A 16,532-nucleotide genomic window follows, 5' to 3' on the forward strand; every position below is an offset into this window, starting at 1 on the left:
GGAGATGTGTAAATCCCTAGTGTATTCATCAAAACTTAATGTATGCATATTTCTAGCAGTATATGACATATGCATTTATAATTTTTTATTTCATATGTATCAGTGTTTTGTCTGCACATTTGTGCACCATGTGCATTCCTGGTACCTGCAGGGGCCAGAAGACGTAAGAGTCCCCCGGTTGTGAGCTTCCCCGTGGGTGCTGAGAACAAAGCTCATGTCCTCTGCGAGAGCAGCCAGTGCTCTCAGCCCCTGAGCTCTCTTCAGCTCTGTGATATAGGAAAGGTCAAAATTTATTGATTCGTTGTTTATAATGAAAAGTTCTAGAAATCATCACTAGGAATTTGGAGAAGGCTTCCAAACCTTTACAACTGTCTGTCTACGTTGTGTTATAGCTCTTTTTATATAAAAATGAATGCATCTGGTATAAGCACCTTTCGAGGGAAAGGCACACGGCTGTGTATACACTGCAGGCACACTGCACACCTCTGGAGAAACAGAGTGTGTGGGATGGGACGGTAGCATGCCGCTGACATCTCAGTGCAAAAGCAAGACTGTCACTCTTTCCTGTGCCATTTCTTCACTCTGAAGTTTGTTAAGACAAAGGGGCATTACCTTTAAAACTGTTAAGCACCACAAATTAGTCACAGCTAATTTGCACCACCAACACAGAGCCCTCATATGCATTAAGCATGAAAAGTAGTTTTTTATTTTGATGTCTAAGTTTTAATAATGCTAATTATTGTGGCTGCTTGGTTAAAAAATAATTCTATACATCCAAAAAAAAATTGAAACATGGGTTTCTGAAACCAAGTGTGGGTCCTGTGCATTGACTATCCTACCTGTAAGTGTAAACAAACACTGTTCCTCACAAGGTCTTAAGTACAGGAACCACGCATGCTGGAAGCTGAGGTGACGGAAGCATGCTGCCCCTTTGAACTTCGGCGGGGCCGGGCTGGAGGAACTAGAGGCATCAATGGCCTCTTGGGAGCTTTGTCAACACTGACTCATGTAGTCCTGGGCCGGCCTTGCTGTGTGTGAAAGTAAGATGGTCTCCTGTATTATCCTTCCAAAAGGTGGTTCCCCAGCCTGTGTATGTTTCAAGCCTTGCAGAGTGTAGACACACCCTGTTGCAGAGGGAAGCTGCTTGCACAGCTGCTGCTGACCTGAGGCAGGCACATTGTCCCAGTGATGTCATTTGCTCCCAAGGGCTGGGTGTCATTTCTAACCACCTGTTTGCATCTTGGCACCCAAGTGCCTGAAAGCAGAGCACATCCTCCTGAAAGAAATACTAAGATCAGGTCTGGATGGGTCCAAGAAGACTCAGATGGAACTGGTGAGTGGCTGCCTACACACCTGAGGATAAAGATGGCCTTACTGAGGAGAGACCAGCCAGATACAGATATTCACATCAGTGAAGACTGTGGCAGCCAGCTGAGAACCATCCTAGTGGGAGGCAGGTGAGTGGCACACATTTCCAAAGTGAACACAAATCCAAAGCCTCCCCACACACCATCCTTGGGAGAAAATGTGGAACCAGCACCAAAATGCACACAAGCAGAGGACACCCTTCAGGCTTCCTCCACTGGGCACACACTCACGCCAAGTTACAGTTCTTAATTCGCGCGTCAGGCCCTTATCCGTTGCCAACCATTCTTACCGATGTGACTGGTTGTGGAGGTTCAGCGACCCTGTCTGGTACATCTCCTCCAACTGTTTCCTGTTCCCAAAGTACAGGGCGAGGTCGGTGGCGATGATGGCTTTACGGATGATCTCCAGCACCTGCTCGTACTCGCTGGAGCTCAGGGTGGAGAAGATGTTGTGTCCTTCCAGCTACAGAGAGACCCGGAGGAGGGAAACCATCAGTGACGGCCACACCTAGGTTCAAGGCATCTCCATTATCATCCTAACAAAAAGCTTAGGAAAGCGAAGGGACTGTTTTGTTGTTATAATAGGGCTGCTGCTTACATGGGCCATTTCCTCATAAGATGCTGCCTGCTACCACACAAACCACATGACTTTACTCTGGGGTGTTTGTGTGTGTGCGCGTGTGCGTGTGCGTGTGTGTGCGTGTGTGCGTGTGTGTTATGGTGATGGGGCTGGGAAGTGTGAAATACTGACATTTCCAGTAGCATTTCCTCTTGGGCCAGCTAACTGCAGTAAGTTTCATACTGTACTGAAACTCATGCTTAGAAAGACCTGGGCATCAGGTGGTAGCCAAGGGACTAGAAGGGGGCCACTGGTGAGAGGACCTGTCCATGGAAGGTGGGAGAGTGGATTACAAACTAAACAAAAGTGAAGAGGTGGGATGCTGGGGTGCAAAGGCTTGGAGGGGTCATAGGCATACGGGGGAGTCAAGGGCTAGCCCAAAGGAAAAGTGTGGTTGTTTCAATGAAAATGGTCCCCTGAGCTCCTAGGGAATGTCACTATTGGGAAGTGTGGCCTTGCTGGAGGAAATGTGTCACTGGGGAAGGGCTTTGGGGTTTCAAAAGCCCAAGTCAGGCTCGGTGTCTCTCTCTTCTGCAGTTCCAGATGTACAACGCTCAGCTCCTCCAGTGCCATGTCTGTCTGTGTGCCACCATGTTTCCTGCCTGCCATGCTGATAATGGACTAAACCTCTGAACCTGTAAGCCAGCCCCAATTAAATGCGTTCCTTTATAATAATTGCCTTGGTCGTGGTGCCTCTTCAAAGCAATAGAACACTGACTAAGATGGACAGGCATATGAAAAAGTCCTACGGAAACCTACTAGTTCATAGCACAATCAAAAATATAAGTGGAGGGACAGAAGATGGGGGAGGACGGACAGGAAGGGTAGTAGGGTGGGTTAACCTAAGCTTTATGAAAACAGAATAATTAGTAAGCTAACTTCGAAATCTAACTTTCCAAAAAGAGTTCAAGTGGAGGCATTCTGCATGGGTGGACAATGCCAATCCCAGAAGCCATGGGCTATTAAACAAAGCCACATGGCCAGGTGTGGGAGAGCTCCCTACCAGTTATTTTGATCAGGGTGACCTTGGAAGTCTGCAAAATGACTGCCCGCACTGTCAGCCACCCACATAACTAGCTTGTAAGACCCTGTTGCTGTAGACAGCACATGTTGGCTGCAGGACATGAAGAAAACAGCTGTGGATTCTACATCCCCCAAACTACTCACAAATATCGCTATAAAGCCTAAGACGGCATAAGCACACTGCAGCTGCTGCCTGCAATGTCAGCTGTGCAGCCCTCCCTCTCTCCCCTAGGCCGGCCAGGGGCAAGGAGTGTGCCCACAGCAGCTGGGCATCTCACCTGCAGGATGGACACCGTCTGGGAGAAGTGGTGCTGCTCCATGGTGGAGGTGGAGTAGAGCGCCGCCAGGGGGTGGTCGAATTTCTGCAGGTAGCTGTTGCTGAAGCCCCTGTGGTCCAGGTCGTGACACAGACATGCAATTAGCAGGCCTTTGCGCTTAGGGAGATAGCAGAACATAGGCGTGTTTACAACACGGTAAAGGGGTCACTGGGAGACTCACAGGCGCCATCCACAGCACACTCATTTCTGACACTGAAACTCCTGACCTCTTAGGAATCTTTGAAATTACAGGCAAATGTCTTTGTAACACCAGTCTTTGTTTTCCTACAAACGAAACTCCCTCTTTAACTCTAGGAAAGGGGGGGGGGGGGGGCGCGCTACCAAACGCCTGTGCAGTGCACACAGCAGGCACCTTGGGTTTTCCTAGTTCTAACACGCCCATTGATATTTTCAGCCAATACACACAACATGCAAACACGGGACATGTGGAAACAGCATGCTGCATCGGAGTAAGAAGAACGCTATGACACTCATTGAGGCAACCCTGTAGTAAAGAGAGCGGTGTGGGCCAGGCCCGCAAGAGCCAGGCACCAACAGAGGCTTGAGAGAAGAAGGAAGGAGATGGCTGTGGTGGAAGACCACACCTGAGCGAGGTCAGGAGCTAGAGACCTAGGGCAGGGCACAGGGTCTTCACGCAGACCTCATTTTCCCCATGACAAGGAACCCGGGAAGGGACTCCGGGGCTGCAGTGTCTGCTTCTAACTGACGGTTTTAGAAAGCTGTCTGGTGATGTGTAGGAAGTTCACTAGGAGGCGGTGAGGCACTGCTGGCAGGGTTTGCAATGACGGAGGGAAGGAAGCAGTGGAACTGCAGAAGGTGGGAGCGAAGTCTGGGTGCAGCTCTCAGGCACTCCAGTGGGCTCTCCTGACTGGCTGTGGAAAGAGGTGAGAAAGGCCAAGAGTAATCTTTATTGAGGGCACCAGCAGCAACCGTGGGAAGTCCTGTGAGTGTCACACGTGATGAGGCTCCAGGTCTAGAGTTATAAAACTCACGCGTGGTGGGGAAGTGGAAATTGATTAAGGTGGATGTTTGGGTCTCAGACTAGCCTTAAATGAAGGAAAGAAATGGTGGAGTTCACCAAAGCTCTGTAAGAACAGAGGAAGGCAAAAGCCTGAGTCATGGCTCCAACTCTCAGGAGCCTGAAGAAAAAGAATTAACAGAAACATTCTCAAAGCAAGATGAGGGGAGAGTGGCCACTATGGAAATCTATGACACTGCAAAAGGAGTTAAATAGGGAAAAAGTGTTGAAAGTCTCCCCAAATAGAATACAAAACAAATTTCAATAGAATAGAAACTTATTCCTATGAACAAAAAGCATTATTTCCTTTGAATCTCTTGGGATGAAGTAGTAAGCAATATTTTGTTTACTTCTGCTACAACTGAGGATTATTTTAGAAAATAAATCAGCAAAAAAAAGATGCCAAGATTATAGTTCACTCTTTTGCATGCCTATGTGTGAGACTACAGCGTATGTGCACAGCGGGTGGTACACGTACGTGCATGCCTGTGTGTGAGACTACAGCGTATGTGCACGGCGGGTGGTACACATACATGCATGCCTGTGTGTGAGACTACAGCGTATGTGCATGGTGGGTGGTACACGTACGTGCATGCCTGTGTGTGAGACTACAGCATATGTGCATGTCTGTGTGGAGGCCAGGGAGGGACAGTGAATGTCCTGCTGGGTTACTTCCTGATTTATTCCTTTGACACAGGGTCACTCATTGACCCTGGAGTTAGGCTGGTGGCCAGGAGGCCCCAGCGACCCTCTTGTCTCTGTCTGCCACAGTGCTGGGGGTAAGACTGTGCATGGCCACACACCCCTGATGCTGGGATCTGAACTCAGGCCCTCCGGCTTGCACAGTAAGAACTCTCAGCGCCTGAGCCACCTTTCCAGCCCCACTTTTCACTGTGTTTGAGGTGGTTAACTTTTTCTACTTCTGGAATCCATCTCTCATGACTTCTGTTTCAACTACGAGTTTGGTCTGACAGCACGGCAAGGTCAGAAGGGGGATGGATCTGTTTGGAATGTGACCTTATGCTAGAGATGACAGTGCTGTCCTTTGCAGTCAGAAGCGTGACACTGATTGACAGGGTTTGTGGTGTTAGCAGCACCACAAGGCTGGGAGCTCAGAGGGGCTCTCTCCAGTCTGTCTCTAGTAGGCTCTGTATTGCTGGTGGCCAGTGCTCAACCCTTAACCCTCGCCACTCAGCACTTGGCTGGTGGTGCACTATGGTGGCTGAGTGGATGCTAAGGCTCCAACCCTTGTTACTCTGAGATTGGGAAATCTTCTAGTATGCCATCAGCCTGGTATTTAATGTAAAATAAAATTACTATGGAGAGCCTGGGAAGCTAGTGGTGCACCTCAAAGCCTGCCCCCTTGTGATGGAGGGGAAAAAAACTAATGTCTTAACTATACTGCGTGCTCGGTGTTCTCAAATCACCCAGATAAGTCTCCATTATCCAGGGCATTTGGGCAAGAAGAAAAAGTCATTCTAGCCAGGTGGTGGTGGTGCGAGCCATTCATCATAGCACTTGAGAGGCAGAGGTGGGTTGCACTCAAAATTAGAGGCCAGCCTAGTCTACAAAGTGAGTTCCAAGACAGCTGGGGCTCTACACATAAATCTTGTCTTGAAAAACAAAAACAAAAAAGAAAATGAAAGAAAGAAAAAAAGAAAAGAAAAAAAAATTCATTCTGTTAAATACATGCAAGACTTGTCCGTTTTAATAAGGAAAAAAGACACATAAGACAGAGAGAGGGGGGGGAAGAGAGAGAGGGAGACAGACAGACACAGAGAGAGACAGAGAGACAGAGACAGACAGAGAGAGAGAGTGTGTTCCCTGGGTATCTGGGTACATTTGAACTTTTTAGATTACTATGATACTATGTGTCTAGGTACTGTGCTAAACCCATGTCATAAACGCCCCTTGACACGGGCCTTGCATCCCTGCGGAGGTCCCATGGGAGCGGTGCGTACCCACCTCGAGGTCTGTGAAGAGGCCGCAGCTGTTCTGAAGAATGGCGTACATGCAGTGCGCCACCGTGACCGCATGCTTCCAGTTGTGGTAAGGAACCCTCCGATAGTTCTTCTTCACAGACATGATAAAACGGCACAGTTTGTCAAGGTCAAAGCTGTGTGGAGAGGAGATGGTGTGACAAGGCTAGCACAGCAGCGTGCACTTCAGGAGAGCCTCGAGCTGAGGTGTTCATTGTCTGCTCGCTCACAGGTCTGTGGGTCTGTCACACATCTGTGGGCTCCCTCACACACCTGTGGGCTCCCTCACACACCTGTGGGCTCCCTCACACACCTGTGGGCTCCCTCACACGTCTGTGAGCCTGTCACACATCTGTGGGCTCCTTCACACATCTTTGGGCTCCCTCACACACCTGTGGGCTCCCTCACACACCTGTGGGCTCCCTCACACACCTGTGGGCTCCCTCATACACCTGTGGGCTCCCTCACACATCTTTGGGCTCCCTCACACATCTGTGGGTTCCCTCACACATCTTTGGGCTCCCTCACACACCTGTGGATTCCCTCACACACCTGTGGGCTCCTTCACACATCTTTGGGCTCCCTCACACACCTGTGAGCTCCCTCACACACCTGTGGGTTCCCTCACACACCTATGGGCTCCCTCACACACCTGTGGGTTCCCTCATACACCTGTGGGCTCCCTCACACATCTTTGGGCTCCCTCACACACCTGTGGGTTCCCTCACACACCTGTGGGCTCCCTCACACACCTGTGGGCTCCTTCACACATCTTTGGGCTCTCTCACACATCTGTGGGCTCCCTCACACACCTGTGGGCTCCCTCACACATCTGTGGGCTCCCTCACACATCTGTGGGCTCCCTCACACATCTGTGGGCTCCCTCACACACCTGTGGGCTCCCTCACACACCTGTGGGCTCCCTCACACACCTGTGGGCTCCCTCACACACCTGTGGGCTCCCTCACACACCTGTGGGCTCCTTCACACATCTTTGGGCTCCCTCACACACCTGTGGGCTCCCTCACACACCTGTGGGCTCCCTCACACACCTGTGGGCTCCCTCACACATCTGTGGGCTCCCTCAAACACCTGTGGGCTCCCTCAAACACCTGTGGGCTCCCTCACACACCTGTGGGCTCCCTCACACATCTGTGGGCTCCCTCACACACCTGTGGGCTCCCTCACACACCTGTGGGCTCCCTCACACACCTGTGGGCTCCCTCATACACCTGTGGGCTCCCTCACACACCTGTGGGCTCCCTCACACATCTGTGGGCTCCCTCACACACCTGTGGGCTCCCTCACACACCTGTGGGCTCCCTCACACACCTGTGGGCTCCCTCACACACCTGTGGGCTCCCTCACACACCTGTGGGTTCCCTCACACACCTGTGGGTTCCCTCCTGGACACCCATGAGCTCTGCAGTCACTTCATGTGTTGCTCCTTCTGGAGCAGAAGGCAGCAAGGGAACCAAGGCAGTTCCGAGAGCTCCTCTCTACCTGTCACCTGCCCTCTACAAGCTCTGTGCTTACAAGCATTTCTGAAGCTTCAGAGGGCTCAGAAGGCCACATACGGCATCCTCCTGGCCAAGAGCATTCCCAGCGAAGACCTCTAAGGCATACTCAAATCCATAAATACAAGTCTATATCACAATAATCTCTGCATCTAACTTCGCCTCCAGGGTGAGTCCACGGCATTAAATACACTAATGTTGCCAGTGGAAAACAGACACATCTAAATCCTCACACAGTACACAGAGGAGGAGGAGGAGGAAGCCAATACTATTGTACACCCTGTCACTGGATTACTTTTTTCCTAATTAAGACCCTATCCACTCTTAAGATATATTTAAGGCAGGGTAAAAGACTGAGATTTCATAAAACTTAGAACATACACAGCTTGTGTTTCCCTCACTAAAACCTTTCCATGTCCCTCAAGTGAAGGGTCTGGCCTCTGTGACTTCCAGACAAACCCTCAACTGTCTACTAAACAACCAGAGCTTCCTTCCCGTCCTGCATTCACCACTGATAAAAGCTGAGAAGATGCACAGCTGTGGAAGGACGGACACTGCCACTCCAGAGAGACTGTCCAGATGCCGGCATCGAGTCAGGAGGCCACGGGCTAGTGTGAAACGTTAACACACGGGAAGTGAACAGATGCAGCCCCTGCATCCTCAACTCATGTAAGAAAGATGTAAACTGTCACGCTTAAAGTCACAAGACCAGGTATGGCAGGCAGATGGAGATGGTGACGAGCTGTGGTTGCTGTCACCTTCCCTAAACTACTCCTTTGCGTAGATGCTGCAGGCCTGTGCACAGTCCCAATGCATTGCTTTAGGTTTGGTGTCTGCCTCCTCTGCTGCACAGACTGAGGGACATTAAATGTCATTTAGGATATGTGACAGTGTAACAGGAAAGTCTAGCATTTAGGTCACATCTAGGTTATCCAATTCCAGGACAAGAACCTAGCCAGGTGGATGTAACAGCTAAGGCCACAGTGGCCAGGACGAGGCAGTCTGGAGCATTTGGGAACGCTGCGTCTTTGCCCAACAAGCTCTCGCAGGCTTTATTTGAATGTTTATTAAAATGTCATACTTGACCATAACTATACAAAGAATCTGGTTAGACCCAAGTAGGCAGAGGAGGCCACCCCCACCCCCCACTCCCGTATTTGAAAGGGATCACATGGGTTGCTCATACCAGGATGTCCCACAGGACTGGTGGATCATATAGACAAAGATCCCCGGCCACATGTTCTCGAAAGGACCAATGTCAAAGTGGAATCTGAAATTAGAGGAGAGTGATGGATCATTAGATGTGATTAGGATGAAAAATAAAAAACAAAACAAAACAAAAAATGCTACACCCTCTTATATCCACCTCAACAACCAACAGACACAGGCGGTCTGCTCCGGCCCTGCCTTCACAGTAACACCTGACTGAATGGAAGGGTTCCTGCAGAAATCTACAAAGTCATCTGTGAAGAAGGCTACCAACAATGTCATCAGGGTAATTAACACTAATGTACACACAGCACGAGGTCCAGGGAGCCTTATCAGAAGCAGCCTGGCATCTAAGCTGAAACGCGCATTCAATACGTGGGACGCCCGAAGTCATCGGGCCAATAGCTGTTCTCAATAGTGAAACCGCTCAGTCCCCACCAGAATCGCTTGTGTGGCGAAGGAATGTATTTCCAACAACAAGGCAAAAGCCAGCGTGGGAACAAGGTGGCTGCCATGGGCACGCAGTCACCAAGCCTCTCCAGGCTTAAGTACGCTAGCCAAGCACTGGGAAATGGGAGCACGAATATGGAACTATTACTAAATTCTTTAACTTAACTTAGAAATTCAGATACATATGTGATATTAAATGCCGTTTAGAATATGTAATAGATTAATAATAAAGGCTAGCATTAAGGTTGCTAATTTCGTTTAGTTCAGTTTTCGTTGGTGGTGTGTGTTTGTTGTAGGACATGGACTCACTATACACCCTTGGCCGGCCTTTACCTCCTGATCCTCCTGGCTCAGCCTCCCAAGCATTGGTATTGCAGGCTTGGGCCACCACACTGGGTTTCGATTTTAGATTTTGTCATTTAAGACAACCAGATGGAGCAACACGTGAAAGCACACACAGTGCCCCACAACAACCGTGGCTCCGACTTCACAGTCAGAATTTAGTGAAAAGGGCAGGAGAAACTCACAGTTCGATCTCTCTGCAGATGCGTGCTGGCAGGTGGAAGTGCATGAGGCCTTGCCACTCCTCCGAGGTGCAGATGCTGTGGTACGACAGCTTCTCCATGGTAACCCTGTAGATGCACTCTGAGTGGCGGATCCTGTGGTACATCTGCAAGGCACGAGGAGCATGAAGGGGGGACTGATTAGGATGACAGGACAGTACTTTGGTATTGGAGCTCAGACTTGGAATGGGAGCTACAGTTGAAATTTGGGGAGATTTGTTGCTGCTCATGGTCCACACACACTGGAGCTCTGCACAGAGATGACCTGGGAAGCACAGCACTCATGCAAGTTACATCCTCCTTAGCAATACCTTTTTACCGTACCTCACCTCAGGGAGAGAAGTCTCTGTCTTTTCTCTTAACATGTTATAGTAGATTTTCACTTTTGTAACATTTGAAAATAAAATGTGTACAAATTATCAGTAAGTGGACAACTTAATAATTTCAAAGAAAACAAGGCATGACACACTTCTATATCTATGAAAACAAACACTTCAATACTTACATGTCACCCAGAATACAAAATGGCTTCCTTGGGAGGAGTTCAGTTCTTTCCTTGATTTTTTTTTCTATTCTTAAGTGAATACGTGGCTCTGCCAGCATTGGAACAATGAATCCAAAGGTGTAACCTATTTGTATAATGTACAACACTGTGCCCATGAAGCAGATACCTGAAAAGGTGACTATACTAATAGCTAGCGCGGGGCTTAGCATCCAGCTCGTGGTGAGTGCCTGTCCAGCAGGTGCAGAGGTCACATCTTGAGGGAGAGGCTCGGGAGGGGAGCTACTTGAAAATAAACAGGCACATTTTACTGCCCTACTGCATGAGCAAGACTATGTGTACTTGTATGCATGCAAAAAAGTTTTAAAAATAATTACACACTAATATGAGAGATAAAATATAAAAAGTAATGGATCCAGTGAAAAGACCAACGTTCATATGAGTGAACTAGTAACTATATGAGATTAATTTGGAGAGAAATTATAGGGGAACAAGAGCCCTTTACAAAAACTAAAGTGTGTAATTAATAGTTTCCTCACTAGTTCACACTTTGCTTGCTCTCTCTATACAAGATTGCATTCATTGTCTATGTAATAATATAAATGAAGATGAAATGCATAAAGAATCAAGATGTCCTTCATATCATCATTTAAAACTATTTAACACCATCCTAGAAATCTCAGCTAGACCACGGCTTTGGAAACTAGGCTGTGACCCCATGTGAGGCCACACAACTGAGTGAACACACAATAGGCTGTTGGAACACATGACAAGGAAGCATTCATGACAATTCAAATGCATCGTGTTTCTGAGGCTTTTGGTAATGAGTTTACCTGTAAAGCACCACACACGTCACCACAGCCTTGGTTCTGAACATACAAGTGCACTCTGTGCTCTGTGCATGATGGTCTAATTACAGGGGGAAAGACGCTGTTTGAGGCATCAGTCTTCAGTTATGTAACTATCACATTAGTGTATTTGGATTGTGTTGTCATATAGAGACTACTGTTTATATTGCTGCTGACCAGTCTCATATTTAAAAAAAAAAAAAAACACTCAATTACGTTTGGCTTGTGGTTAGTATAGACTTCTCAACAATTTCTGAAACAGCCTGAATGCACTTCTGTCATTTTGTCCTGTCTAGTCACATAATGCAGTGTCTCCCCACACTCAAGCTACCACTGAGAAAAACATCTGTATGAGCTCACAAATACCTGATCCTAGGAAGACTCCGTCCCATCCCCAGCTCCCAGTGGGTGAACCATCAGCACAGCACCTGTGTTAGATCACGGACACGTGGCCCCAGGACCCTCTCTCCCCCGGCTCAGACGGGCCTCAGCAGCAGCTGTCTGAGGCCACATACCCTCAACTCCAGGTCCTTACTCACCCTAGGCTCCTTCTATGACATAAGGGAACTCGGATAGCCAAAGCACCTGTCTAAGGGCAGAGACCGCTGACCCCACGCTTCACCCAAGTAACCTGTGAGCTTTCCACGCATACGACAGCCACCCTGGCTAGGATCACCCAAGCTATTCTAAGCACGAATCGGCACTGGCTGTTCCATGACTGAGCTCTGAGAAGAACCTAGCAGATCCTAAACCAGCTAAGACATAGTAATACCCAAGACATAGTAAACGCCCATTCAGTGCAAATGGGCCAGCAATTCATGCCAAAGATGTAACTGACCAACTCTGGGTGTACAAATCGCAATGCAAAACGTGACAGGAAAAAAAAATAACAAGGTAATATGTCTGTCCTCCAAACTACCAGCCCCATCAGAGTGGCCCCTGATGAAAGCCTCTTGGAATAAAATCAAAGGAATCCAAAAGAACAAGTGTATGTTCAGAGAATCAGCGAGGATACAGATGCCTAAATAAATCTAAAGCAGGGCAGGGATAAATCCCTAAATGAATTCCATGAGAACAAACAGCTGAGTAAAATAAGTAAGTCAATTCAGGTTGCAAAGTTAGAAATGAGAGAGAGAGAGAGAGAGAGAGAGAGAGAGAGAGAGAGAGAGAGAGAGAGGAGGGGAGGGAGGGAGGGAGGGAGGGAGAGAGAGAGAGAACTACTGTAGAAACACAACAGTGAGAGGAAGCCAGGAATGAAACAGTAACCAAGGCAAACTGGAAGCTCGGGGGAGGCGGCACTAACCGCATGGCTTGTGTGCAGCACAGACTGTGGGTCTTGGAGTCCGGGGGAGGGGGGCTAGGGGGTGGAGGTGAAGGGATTAGATTATCCAGCTACAGAAGATGAACCGAAAACAACACATAATGGGACGAGCGAGACACTTGGGACACCATGAAATGATCAAACCTGTGAATTGCAGGCAAGGATGAAAAGAACTCCATGCCAAAGTCACAGAAAATATTTTCAATAAAATCACAAAAGAAAAAAAAAATTCCCAGTTCTAGAAAATAGGATGCTCACTCAGGTACATGAGGCTCACTAAACAATAAATGGACAGGGCCAGGAAAGAACCAGCCGGTGCTGCTTGACAGTCAAAACTAAATACACAGAATGAGCCCAGACAGGGAGGGGGGGGGAGAGAGAGAGATTTCTGTCCCGCAAAGGCAGGCCCATCAAGCATCTGTTTCAAAGTGCTCTTCCTATGGCGTGACTTATTTGTTTTCTCATTCGCTGTTAGCAGCAGCAGACACCTCTGAAACATCACTTATTCCCTTCAGCGTTGCCTTCTGAGTGTCAAAATATTGACACACTTGTCAGGAGAGGGTGGCGCACATGAAAGGTGTCTTTCTGTGAAGGAAATGTGCAAGCGATGCTCCAGGTACTGCCCACAGACGGGAAACCCCACAGGCAGCAGGACATGTGAAAGCTGCCTCACAAACAGCGAGTACTGTACACAGCCACTGCCTCTTCCTAGACACAGAGGGCCACCTGTCACGCGACATCTGCCACGCAGGACAGGACAGGACATGTGACATGTGAGCTTCATTACAGATCCTCTGCCTCCAAATAGCACAGCATGGTGGTCCATTAGCATCATTTACCTCAAAACTCAAACAGACACTTCCCACTCTTGATCCCACAGCTCTGAGGACTCCTCCCGGCTTTCTGCCCTACACACGACCCTCACAGGCTCCTGCAGGAAGCTCAGCTGTGGCTGGGATCCTCAGTGCAGTTCAGCCCTGTAGCCCATTGTGCCGCAGTAGTGATGATGAAAGTAAATGTGCTTGCATTGGATATAAAGGCCATATATATTTGTATACATATGTAGTATATATTTTATATATTGTACATATTTGTATATACGTATATATTTGTAACTCAGTAGTTACAAATAATATTGCTTCCTTGCACAGGACATTATCCAATTTTCTGTCACTGTCTCTTAGAAGCTGGAGAGCTCGAATGTAGTTGAAGATTTTTGTCATCTTTTCTATATATAAAGTTATAGTATATATGAAGTAACAATGCAAGTATATTAAATCATCTAATTTTATTTAAATTTTTATTCATGTGTTTTTCATAATTTTATGATGTGCTTGCTCTAAAATTAATTGCACATAAATCCTTAACTTTATTAAAAAATAAGTTAGTTTTGGAAATTTTATGGATTTCTTATTTGGTGAATAACCTTCCATGTGAACATCAGAAAATAATACCATCTAGGATCTCACTTCAGACCCAGGAAGATGGAAAAGTCTGACATCTCTTAAGCTCCTCATCAGTTATTCACGTAAGGCAACCTGGGATGAGCGTGGTCTCCCTGTACCGTAAGGTGAAAATATGCCTTTTATACTTTATAAACTGAACCTGGCTTCTTGGCAGATAAAACACGTGGTTGGTGGTTGTTCAGAGGTGCCAGTCTATATCCCAAGTCCTCGTGCCAGTCCTGTGACACACACAGGGGGGTGATTAGAGGGCACCCTGTCTTTAATGTTCGTAGTAGGCAGTAACTTCAGGGTACAGCAATTTTCAAGACTGCGGACTCTATAATCATGTCCCGAGTTGGATCTCTTGGCCAGTAACCAACTGTAGGCATGCAGGTAGGCTCCTTAATTCCCATTGCCCAGGCCCCCATGTGTGACCCGAGAGTACTGTGGTGACCAGTTGCAAGGGGGTGTAAAGGGCTGGTGCCCGCTGGGCAGTGACAGTTCAGGCCTTTGTGCTAGAAGCTGTCCACATTGTGACAGTCTCAGGTGACTGTCAGCTCTGCATGCCACTCCGCCTGACTGCTGTCTTCCTCTAGCGAAGATCAAAAAGAGTGTGACAGCTCCTGAGTGACAATGGCGCTCTTCCACCATCATGCAGAAGCTGACCGTGCCTCCCCATTGTTACAGTTAGGTTAACTTTGGGGATGTCTGAGATTTAAACCACAGCCACTAATATAAGTATTTCTCTCTCTCTCTCTCTCTCTCTCTCTCTCTCTCTCTCTCTCTCTCTCTCGATATAATTTGCATTTTAAATGATAACAAAATATTTTAAAATACCTACTGTCAGTATTTTTTAATAGCATTAAATGATGTCATTATTAACATCCAATGGATTCTCTGCACAAACCTTAAGACCAAACACACAGCGCATAAAATAGAAGTCTGTGTGCTACAACAGGCCAAAGAGCCCCACGCCAGCAGAGGTGGCTCAGTCCCTAATAGAGCGAGTGATGTGGAGCGGCCTTCGCGCTGCATGGAGTAGGAGACGCGTGGAGTGCGGAGAGGGAGGCGGTGCAGCAGGAAACGGCTGCTCTGAGGCTTCTGCTGCTCTCACACTCAGCAATTCCAAGCGGGCGCCAAGCAGAAAGAGCCTGGAGGACATGCAAGGATAATTGGGCAGCCCTGGGTGTAGAACTCCATGGGCAACCGTCCAAGATCAACTGGGGTAAGCGCATGAATGGAAAAATGAGTAAGACGCACAGCAAGTGAGGAGACAACCCAAGGAGCGATGCCCTCGAAGCCGAGAGGCTAAGAGACACTGGCCCCAAACGCAAAGTCTGACGTCCCGCCTACAGCGTCCAGCCATTCTGCTTCGTGGACGTGGCCCCGGCACACGCTGTAAGCGACACCAGAAAGAGTTCCTCTCCTGCTCAGACTGAGTGGGGTGCGTGTGGGGATTTTCCCCAAACCCTCCACTTGATTTGAAATCAAACCGGAGCAGAAATAAGGCGGGAACTGAAGACTCCTCTCCGGGGAGGGCACGGTTTTGTCTTAGAATGGGTATCAGTAGTCCCTCTGCAATCTTTCTCTTGGTATTTTCCAGGAAACCCGGGAACCAAGCCTCCGTCTTCACGAAAGGCAGTTTAACCTATGCGGACTGTCCAGGTGCCCGTTAGACAGAGAACTGGGATTCCACAAAGCTGGCTGAGGTGATAATTCACAAGGGACAGTGTCGGGGCCGACTGGAGTGGGAAGTAACGGGAGCAGAACGCATCTGCTGAGCACGAAGAGGCCAGACAGTACCACCGGGGGTCTCCACGCCAATCCTGAGGGATGCTACCATCGCCACGCGCCTGCTGAGGAAACTGAGGCTCAGAGGCATGGGCTAACTTGACTAAGGTTTTTTTTTTTTAAAGCTGTGAAGCGATGGAGTGGGTGTTGAGGTACACATCTGTCTGATTTTGAGTGACACTCAGCGTGCAGGGGATTCGGAAAGAAAGTGGCCAGAGGATAACCGGCAGAGAGAATGACACCTGAAGGAAGAGCCGCATGCACTACCAAGTGTGTGCTTGGGAACCCCTTGCAGGCCACCTCAGGAAGGGAAAACAACCCTGCATTTGGTGCTGGATGACTTTAAGATACATATGTATATACATATGGGACACACCTTTGCCTAGGCTTCAGGGGCTAGTGACTCAACCTATATACAAACGCTTGGGGTGGATCGTCATCCAGGCCTTGGAGTCCAGTGACGCTTAATTCTTATATTTTCTCTCTCTCTCTCTCTCTCTCTCTCTCTCTCTCTCTCTCTCTCTCTCTCTCTCTCTCTCTCT

The 16,532-nt window shown here is 48.3% G+C and overlaps 1 protein-coding gene across 5 annotated transcripts in view; it reads right to left on the bottom strand.

Annotated features, from left to right (window-relative positions):
- Nucleotides 1-16,532, bottom strand: part of PDE10A (phosphodiesterase 10A) — a 422,490-nt gene that overhangs the window by 13,771 nt on the left and 392,187 nt on the right. For all 5 annotated transcript variants that reach the window (XM_084777843.1, XM_084777845.1, XM_084777842.1 and 2 more), the window contains 5 exons: nucleotides 10,048-10,190; nucleotides 9,048-9,131; nucleotides 6,331-6,481; nucleotides 3,288-3,443; nucleotides 1,658-1,830 (listed from right to left, as the gene is read on the bottom strand). In XM_084777843.1, the coding sequence (XP_084633969.1) occupies nucleotides 1,658-1,830; nucleotides 3,288-3,443; nucleotides 6,331-6,481; nucleotides 9,048-9,131; nucleotides 10,048-10,190 (707 nt within the window). The remainder of the gene's footprint in view (nucleotides 1-1,657; nucleotides 1,831-3,287; nucleotides 3,444-6,330; nucleotides 6,482-9,047; nucleotides 9,132-10,047; nucleotides 10,191-16,532) is intronic.

This window comes from Acomys minous (assembly GCF_964271855.1).
Source record: "Acomys minous genome assembly, chromosome: 3".
NCBI lineage: Eukaryota > Metazoa > Chordata > Mammalia > Rodentia > Muridae > Acomys > Acomys minous.